Raw genomic sequence first — 9,605 nt, forward strand, 5'->3', positions numbered from 1 at the left:
TTTGCTCCTGCTGAAAATCAAGGGAACAAGGAAGAAAAACAGGACACCGCGCACTCCCTGCAGACGCGCCTCGGAAAGAAGCAAAGGGTGTCAAAAACAGGAAAGCGAAGCCCGACCAGCAATGCAACCAATGACCTCAGGAGGTCGTGGGCTCTCCCACACTGGAGGCCCTTCAAGAGGCAGCTTGTCAGGGATGCTTCAAGGAGGATTCCTGCACTGCGCAGGGGGTTGGATTCCATGGCCTTGAAGGCCCCTTCCAACTCTGCTGTTCTATGATTCTATGAAACACCGGAACATCCCTGATGGCTTTTGTTGTGTCCCTTCCCCTATTTCCACGACATATTTGGGATGGGTATCGGTGTGTTTCACCACCGAGTGTCTTTCTTCTGGTTTTTTGAATACAAGCATAGCTCTGCGCTGGAGCGCATGTTCCTTCCCAGAAACACAGCACAGGTAGAGGCGCCCATGTGTTGCTGCGTGTCTGCGCTCGTGCGCATGGCTCCTGAGTCATTAAAAACATAGGCATTTGCCCCGTAGCCAGCTGTGACGCGGCAGTGCGCAATGCTGAGGAGAGCACATCTAAACGTCACCTGCCTAGCCCCGCCCACTCCTACCCCTACACATGTGGGGGTGGCCTAATGTCGCACACGTGCTCACGCAACAACGCTCCTGTACTTGCAGTAACCAACAGTGGCGTGTGCCCCGTGAGTGGCGGCCGTGGAGGCGGGAACCTTCAGGAGCATCCCTCTTCCATACTGAGAGGGCTGCAGGGGGAGATTAGCCCAGGGTCATTCACACACCCCACTGAAGCCCGTCTTCCTTCCTCTCCGTGCCCCCGCGCGGCCTTCTCTAAAGTGTCCAAGGATACACTGAGCATGGCGGGGGTGGGGCCACTAACTGCCCTTAGTGAGAAATGCACTGACTCACGCTGAGCTTTCAAAGCCTTGGAATAGGACAGAGATGCAGCTGATTCTGGACACCTGCTGAAATCCCCTTTTCAATACAACTGTTAAAGATACAGGAGCCCGGTCCTCCTTTCCATAGTGTCACCCTAACTACTTCCCAGCGCGACCACTAGCCTTTCTGTGGCAGCACCTGATGGACCTACGATGCTTGGGATCCAGAGGCCTGATTGTACTGGCGCTTGGGCCGGCTGGGTTCCCGCTGGCGGGGCTGTGCCTGTCCGTCTCCCATGCCCAGTGCGCACGGATGCTTCCTTGCGGAAGGAACAGCAAAAGCACATGAGAACCAGAGCTCCTTTGTCCACCACCATAATCTCACTTCCACCCTGAGAGGGACCCTCAAGCCATCCGCCACCAGGGGTTCGAGATCTGCAGGAATAAATTCAGAAAAAGAACAGTGCATAGTTAAACTCTGGAACTCACTACCACAAGATATAGTGATGGCTACCAGCTTGGATGGCATTAAAGGTTTTTTGGGGGGGTCAATTGCTGGAGGGGAAGGCTATCCATGGCTGCTAGTCCTGACAGCAATGTGCCACCTCCAATATCCGAGGCAGGAAGCCAGTATACACCAGTTCCTGGGAGGGTGCTGTTGCACCCTGTCCTGCTTGTTCATCCTTGGCCGGTGGCTGGTTTGCCAAGGTGTGAAGGGAGTGCTGGACTAGATGGACCCTTGGTCTGATTCAACAGGGCTCTTCTTACGATGTTAGAAAAGGGCAAGGTCACCCAGATTGGGAGAACGGCCCAGGAGATTTGCCCACCCATTTGGAGAGCCGCGTCCCAGGATCTCTTGCGGAGGACATAGAATCATAGAGTTGGAAGGGCCCTACAAGGCCATCGAGTCCAACCCCCTGCTCAATGCAGGAATCAATGTACATGGGGTTCCCTGGTAGTCACCCTTCCAGAAACTGACCAGGCCTAGACCCACTTAGCTTCATCAAGGTCGCAGCATCCCATGCCATCACACCTTGTCAGCCCCAACCTGGAGGAATTCAGTGGGTGAATGTGCATGTGCAGACTGCCTGCCTTTGAGAAACAAATAAAACCGCTAAACACACATGCCTAGAAATGGGGGCACGTTCTTCCAGGCACTGGATGACTTGCTCCGAGCAGATCTGAGCCCCAAGGATGCTCTCGGAAGAGAAGGAATTGGGGGCACACAAATCCCTCCCTCCCTCTGACCATCTTCACCTCCACTGCTCTGAACTAACAAGGGAATTCTCTTGCTCTGTTTCCCAGCCCTGTCCCAGCACAGCCTGCCCCACAGCAATTCCACAGGTTCCCCCTTTGCAAGGAAAAGATTCAAGCTGTGCTGGGGCTGCAGGCACAGGTGTGCTCTGGCCTCCAGGTGCAAAGAGCATTCTCCATGAACTTCTGCCCCAAGGAGACATAGGCCACAGCTAGACCTAAGGTTTATCCTGGGATCATCCAGGGTTCGCCCCTGCCTGAGCACTGGATCTCCTGGGTGTCAACTTAGTGAACAGGTTTGACCCCAGGACAATCCAGGGATAAACCTTAGGTCTAGCTATGGCCTTAGACTCTGCAGCATTTTAAATCATGCAGAGTAAATGTGCATACATCTGTTTGTTCTGTGAATTTCTTTATTCACAAACACCTGATTAAACTCTGAAAAGAGCCAGATGCTGAAACCATGCAACGTACAGCCTGCCCAGCCCTCCAGGTCCACAACGGACGAGAACTCCGAGTTGTCGCCACAACGTGTCGGGATGAATCACCGCGGCCTTTTAGGGATGGAGCACCAGAGATCTTGGGAGTCACCGACATTCTCCAGACGTCACTTCAGAGCTGGGTTCCGCGTGCCCCTCTTCTGACTTGGGCCTTTTCTTTCTCTGGGTTTCTTCAAATGGGGAAAGTGCATTTCTGGGTGCATTTCTCAAAAGGGTGCATTTTTCCTTCATTGTTTATACCATGAAAATGGGAGTCTTCAAGAGAGGGCATTAAAAACAGAGTGCCTTTCTTCAAGTGCACGTTTCCCAAACACAAGTTCGGGACTTTGCTGGCATTTTCGGAGAACACGCGCTCCCATTCATGCTTGGCTTCAGGGGCTGGAACAGGGCATTTTCGAGTGATTTGCAAACTTCCACCAAATTCTCCTCCATCTCAGCTCCTTTTCCAATGTGAAATCCGGTGGATTCATCCACCTCTTTCAAACCCGGAGACTCTCCTCCCTATCCCAGGAGACCCTCCCTGCTCGAGTCCTGAAGGCCAGTTCACAGGTGCTGGCCTTCGAGGTCCCAGTTCGCCAGCTCAGTTGGGCCTGGCCCATGGCACTGTCACAATGGCCGCCTTCTAGCTTCCATGATGACGGAGAGTTCCAAAAGACGCTGCAGGAGACCGTTGGCCTGGCGCGGAATCCCCACCTTCATAGCAGGCAACGATGGCGAGGCGACGGCAATCTTGGCCGGTAAGGAAGGGCCCATGCCCAGTGAGGGTGGAGGGAGGAGGCCAGAGCGAGGAGAGGGGGGAGATCAGGGACTGGAGTGGTGGTCCCTGGGTTTGGAGGGCTGAGGGGAATGGGAGGAAGGTAGGGCCAAGGGGGAGGACGCCCCCTTGCTAAGAGTGCCCCTTGCTGAGGCCCTCCAGGCCAAAGGCTGCCCCCCTCCCTAAGGCAGGCGGGAGGGTGGGTGCAGGGGACGGCTGGGGCCCTCCAATTAATGTCACACCTTTCCCTTTCTCGTCCTAGGAGCCAATGGATACGACTCCCCCACCCTCCCTCCGTCCTTCCCTCATCCTACCCGCCACCTTCTTCCCTCCCTGGTCTTCCCCCCCTCAGGTAAGGAAATGTTGACCCTGCCTCCGCTCTTCCTGGACAGGCAGGGCCTTAAGGGGTGCGGGATTGAGGGCTGCAGAGGTCACCTGCTGCCCTCCTATTAATTGCATTTTTCTTTTTCGTCCTAGGTCCCCATGGATACCTCCCCTGCACCCTCCCTCCGACCTTCCCTGATCCGCCCCGCCACCTTTGTCCTTTCATCTTCCCCCCCTCAGGTAAGGAAGAATTCAACCTGGCTCAGCTCTGCCTCGACAGGCAGGGCTGGAGCTCCGTAGGCCATGTGGGGCTGTGGGGGGTACAGGGATCGTCTGGGTCCCTGTCATTAACTGTACATTTCTCTCCTTGTCATCCTAGGAACCGATGGACACGAGTCCAGCCCCCTCCTTTCCTCTCCCTGCCTTTGCTGCCCCCATCGTCCCGGTAAGTAAAGGTTTGGCCTCTCTCAGCCCTCCGCCCTTCACAGGCAGGGCTGCACCCCTCCTTGAGGGAGGTGGGACGGTGGGGCACAGAGAAATTCCAGTGCTCTGCCACTGATGCCCCCTTTTCTCTGCTTTTCCCCCTAGGAGCCAATGGTCTTCTGAATGCGAGAAGGTAAGGAGCACCTTCATTGACTTTTAAATTATATATTGTTTTAACTTGGATCATGGTTTAATTTGTTTTTAACTGTGCATATTTATTGTTTAATTGTACTGAGATCTTAGTGATATAAGGCTGGATATAAATGTTTTAAATAAATAAATAGACATGTACAGGATTGCACCGTTGGACCATAAAGTCCTTTGGGCAGAAAACTCTCTATAACTGCATTTGCATCGTTGGTGTTGTCATCGTGCAAGAAATAAACAGTGCCCACCACCTGTAATCTTTGCCCTTTACTCCTGTTCTTCCAGGTGAAGGCCTTTATCACAGAAGATCTCCCTCTGCAGTATCCTTCTGGTCATTCATGCAGGCTCTGAGCGAGGCAGGTGGGCAGAAGGGGACACTTCATCTAAGCCCAAAGGCCCAGCGTAGGACGGAAGCCCGTTGCCACGAAGGGGGAAATAGGAGGCTAAATTGTGCATCTGTGCTTGAGGTCGTTTATGCAGGCTGATTTCCCTGCATCTATATGGGGCGTTGAGACTGAGTGAGATTTTGCTGAGGTCTATCAGAAGCCGCATTGGATCAGAACAGCCAGCCACCAGAGCAGTGAGCTTCTCACCCAGGAGCAGGTGTGGGTTGCGTGCGCACGTTTGTACAGGACGTTTTCAGAGCGAGAGACAGAGAGCTGAGGGCCACCGTATACAATAGCCTTCTCGAACCTGGTGCCTTCTGGATGTATTGGACTTCAACTCCCATCGTTCCCAGCCAGCATGGCCAGTGTTCAGGGATAATGGGAATTGTCATTCAAAACTTCTACGGGGCACCAGGTGGGGAAAGCCTGGCACATAAGACCGGGCACTAATTTCCAAGACAGGGAGCAGTATTTGGAGTTCGTTTGTGAGCTGTGAATAATTCACATACAACAACATTCATAGAATCATAGAATAGCAGAGTTGGAAGGGGCCTACAAGGCCATCGAGTCCAACCCCTGCTCCATGCAGGAATCCACCCTAAAGCATCCCTGACAGATGGTTGTCCAGCTGCCTCTTGAAGGCCTCTAGTGTGGGAGAGCCCACAACCTCCCTAGGTCATGGATTCCATTGAGCTGTGAATCATTCACATACGAGCATGTACTTCTGCCGTGTCTACCTATCGGTGCAAATCAGACAGCCAGAAAATGTATAGAAGCTAAACAAGAAGAACTAAACGACAGCAATCCAACCTTCCCCCTTTTGAAGCAGACAAGGCCTTTCATGGGCGTGGGGTCGGTGTCACGTGGTTTTACTGGCCCCAGAGGCATGGCTACGTGCCGGTAAAGAATGGAGAACTGCCTCCCTTAGTAGGGATTGGGCCCACCTTGCGGCTAGTGGATGCAGCATGCCTGCCTGAAGCAGCCAGCAGCCGGCAAGGGGTGCATTCAGTAAATGGAAACGTTCACTCTGAAACCTAATGGTTTTCTGTCTTTTAATGTAAGCGCAGAACCTCGTTTTGGATACGTGTCCCGACAGGGGGAAAGGCAAGGGGGCACAAAAGCTCGATAAGATCATGCGTGGCGTAGTAGAGAAAGCGAAGTGGCTTCCCATCTTGCAAGGATGCTAAAACTTCAGAGTCACTCAATGAACTTGATTGGCATGTTTAGGGCAAAGTACCTACTTTGCAAGGGCATAGATAACTTGCGGAACTCGCTACCACAAGCTGTAGTAACGGCCGGCAATTTGGATGGCTTTAAAAGGGAATTAGACAAATGCGTGGAGGAGAAGGCAGCCAGTGGCTACTGCTGGGAAGACGGCAATACGCCGCCACGAGGCTCAGAAGACGTATGTTTCCAAATAGACGGTTATTGGGGGACGGCCCTGGGAGTCGGGTTCTTGCCCCTGAAGAGTCCCCAAGCAGGACAGGGCGGCCTCTAGCCGGCCTCTATGGGAAACGGGGTGGACCCTCAGCCTGATCCAGCAGGGCCCTGTTTAGATGCGAAGGAAGGGTGGCGTCTCCTGCCTTGTGCCGTGAGAAAACGGTCCGTGATACAAAAGGAAGCTGCTTTCGACCTAGGACTTTTATTCCATAAATACTTTCTAGCTCTGCACCAGTTGTTGGCATGGGGCTGTCTGGGGCATCCGTGACTCCGTGCTAACAACAGGGGCAGAGGGGTGGGAATGGGGGGCGGGGCGTGTATTGACTCCAGCATGGTGGTCCAAAATGCAAAACAGCCTTTTAAAAGGAACATCCTGCAATTCTCCGTCTCTGCCCTAGGAACCTAAAGCCGACAGATCCTGCAGTACCTTTGAGCCAACCTCCCCCAACCTGGCGGTGCTCCTGTTGTGTTGGACTACAACTCCTACCATCCCCAATTGGCTGTGCTGGCTGGGGATAATAGGAGTTGTAGTCCAACACATTGGGTGGGCATTGGGATTGGGGAAGTCTGCCCGAGGCCGAAGTACTGATTTGTTCAACTTCCCGGCTGGCATAGGAAGAAGAAGAAAACGGCAGCGCTGTTGCCACCCCTCCCATAACGCCAGCCTGTCAGGTTCCTTGACAATCTCTTCCAGCCACAACCTTGTCCTGAAACACCTGGCTGGAGCGGATCCCGAACTGGTGCTGCTCAACTTTAAGTATGAAGAGTTGCAGGTAAGACAGAATGCTGAACTCTTGCAGGCAGTGGAGGCTGGTGACTCTGAGGTCAGTGGGGCAGTGAATCCACTTGGGTTTCAATCCAAATCAGGCAGTACTCTAAAGGTGGCTAAGGATAGCTCCTTAGAGTTCTGACTGAAACCCAGAGCGGATTCACTGCCCCACTGACATCGGAGCCACCAGTCTCCACTGCGTGCATCCACTGTAACCCATTTTACGGCCATGCCACGCAACGCTTGACACCATTAGAAACTGCCAGTAGAAACTGTGTGAATGGCGTTAAGCAAACAAGTGGGACCTGGCACAAAATGTTGCACTCCCCTTCATAGAATCATAGAATAATAGAGTTGGAAGGGGCCTAAGGCCATCGCGTCCAACCCCCTGCTCAGTGCAGGAATCCACCCTAAAGCATCCCTGCTGCCTCTTGAATGCCTCTAGTATGGGAGAGCCTTCAAGATGTTCTGTTCTATTTCTTACCCTTCTTTTCTTTGGAGTACATGACATGACGCTGAAATCCTGCCTCCTTACCGTGGCTTTCTGCTTCCAGGTTCTTTGCAGGATTACAATCGGCTCAATTACTTGGGCAGACATGTGCTTTGAATAGAGGACTTCCTTTCTCAATTCAGTTCCATAGGTTTCATTTTACAGTCACTAGATGGTGCTGTGATTATAGCACAACACTAGGGTGACCATATGAAAAGGAGGACGGGGATCCTGTATCTTTAACAGTTGTATTGAAAAGGAAATTTCAACAGGTGTCATTTGTATATGTGGGGAACCTGGTGATATTTCTTCTTCATCACAACAGTTAAAGCTGCAGATGCCCTGGCCTCTTTTAAGTCTGGTCACTTGAGTATAGCTCCTGCAGCTTTAACTGCTGTGATGAAGAGGAAATTTCACCAGGTCTTCCATATATACAAATCACACCTGCTGAAATTCCCTTTTCAATACAAGTGTTAAAGATACAGGAGCCCTGTCCTCCTTTTCATATGGTCACCCTACACAACACCGTTATTACACACTGCCGATATATTGGATTAACGTCCCTTATCAGTTAATGCTGATCTTTTGAAAGCAGGAGAAAGTCAGAAAGTGCAGGTCATACTTTGGAAGTTGATGATGTCGTGTAAAGGACCGGCAAACTTCCATGAGTGACGAATCATGAACATGCAATAAAAGCCTTGTGAAGAAATGCTTTGTCTCACTTCCCCTTTCACCGTGCTGTGGCCACTGGGCATGCGGACTACGCAGTGGGATATTTGTGGCCGGTGGGGCGGGGGATGGCTGCCCCCTTGGAGGTTTTCTCCTTACCTTTTTTTGTCCGATTGCAAAGATTGAGGTTCCCCCAAGCCTTCCTCTTGTGTGCAGCCAGTGATGTTTTACCTACATTAGAATGAATTCCAGTGGAGGCTGGTGGCTCCGATGTCAGTGGGGCTGCGAATCCACTTCGGGTTTCATTCAGAACCCTTCAGAACTCTAAATGAGCTATCCAAGATGCGGAAGATATCCAAAGGTGGGACTCTTGCCTGTCTAAACATGCGTAGGATTAAACCCTAAAAGTTGCAGTATAAATAGCCAAAAGGGGGAGAATGCTACATGATTTTTTTCTCCTAAGAAGAAAAAAGGGGCTTTTCTTCTGGAGTCCATCTCCAAAATTTCAGCCTTGCTCGGGTATCAGGCAGAGCTGGCTGCGCAGCACCTAGCATGCCCTGAGGCCAGGCCAGGCCGGCTCACCGCAGTTTGTAGCCACGTGCCAAGGATCCGTGGTGAGCCCCGGCGCCTGCATTTCTTTTGCAGAGAATTCCATTGGCTGAAATGTCCCGGGAAGAGATCAACCGGCTGGTGAAAGAGTTGGGGTTCTACCGGAAGGAGACGCGCGATTCACCTGTTCCGGAAGAGTTCCAGCTTGCCCCCGCGAAGCCTCTGCCTGCCTCAGAAGAATCCCAGAGAGAACAGGCGGCAGAGAGGAAAGGGGCGAAGGGCAGCGAACTGTAAATCTGGGTGCCTTTGAAAACTGCAGGGGTTGTGTGTGTCGGCAAGGCGTGAGAGACTGCTGGCGTTCGGAACTTGCAGCCTCTTAAGACTTCCAGCAAGGCATCCTCTCCATCAGGGGTGGGCACCTTGTGGGCCTCCAGATGTTTTGGCCTACAACTCCCATGAGCCCTGGCCAGTATAACCAAGGATGAGGGATCATGGAAGTTCTAGGCCAAAAACATCTGGAATTGTCCATCCTGATCGAGCTGCTTCCAAGTATCTCTTCACAACAACGAGGGACAGAAACTTGCTTTAAAAACAAAAGCGGTGGATTCTTTAGTCTCTGCCACATTCTTCGGCTACTCTGCTCTCCAGGAGCAAACACACAGCCCTGCAAATGCCGCAGCAGGTCTGAAAGCTCTTGGTGCCGAGTGTGGACAGATGAACGCGCGCATGGCAGGATCTACAGAACCTGCCTCCTTTTTTTAAAAAAAAAAATGGTTTTCTGTCCCTCACTGACGAACAGGCATAGTTCAAAGCACCCAGACGATGCATGCTAGAAGTCTCCAGAGGCCAGGAGGTTTGCAGTGGTTCACGTGGAACACTTTAGCTCTTCAGCCCCCAAACTACCACCAGAAAAAGGTTATGCAAGATAACAGAACCAGTAAGAT

General features: G+C 52.1%; 1 protein-coding gene across 1 annotated transcript; it reads left to right on the forward strand.

Annotated features, from left to right (window-relative positions):
- Positions 1–638: 638 nt before the first annotated feature.
- LOC134410856 (selenoprotein M-like) lies at positions 639–9,226 on the forward strand. Its single transcript, XM_063144366.1, has 6 exons — positions 639–704; positions 3,161–3,387; positions 4,317–4,344; positions 4,644–4,678; positions 6,879–6,957; positions 8,758–9,226. Exons 1-6 carry the CDS (start codon positions 639–641, stop codon positions 8,953–8,955), a joined length of 633 nt encoding a protein of 210 aa, XP_063000436.1. The 3' UTR covers positions 8,956–9,226.
- Positions 9,227–9,605: the final 379 nt, after the last annotated feature.

The sequence above is a fragment of the Elgaria multicarinata genome, chromosome 18, assembly GCF_023053635.1.
Source record: "Elgaria multicarinata webbii isolate HBS135686 ecotype San Diego chromosome 18, rElgMul1.1.pri, whole genome shotgun sequence".
Taxonomy (NCBI): Eukaryota; Metazoa; Chordata; class Lepidosauria; order Squamata; family Anguidae; genus Elgaria; species Elgaria multicarinata.

What these genes read in the sequence shown, in the direction of transcription:
- LOC134410856 (XM_063144366.1), top strand. Translation starts at nt 639, where the DNA reads ATGTCGCACACGTGCTCACGCAACAACGCTCCTGTACTTGCAGTAACC. An exon ending in GGCGACGGCAATCTTGGCCG is followed by an intron (nt 3,388 to 4,316) that starts GTAAGGAAGGGC and finishes TTTTCCCCCTAG; the next exon opens with GAGCCAATGGTCTTCTGAAT. An exon ending in GGTCTTCTGAATGCGAGAAG is followed by an intron (nt 4,345 to 4,643) that starts GTAAGGAGCACC and finishes CTGTTCTTCCAG; the next exon opens with GTGAAGGCCTTTATCACAGA.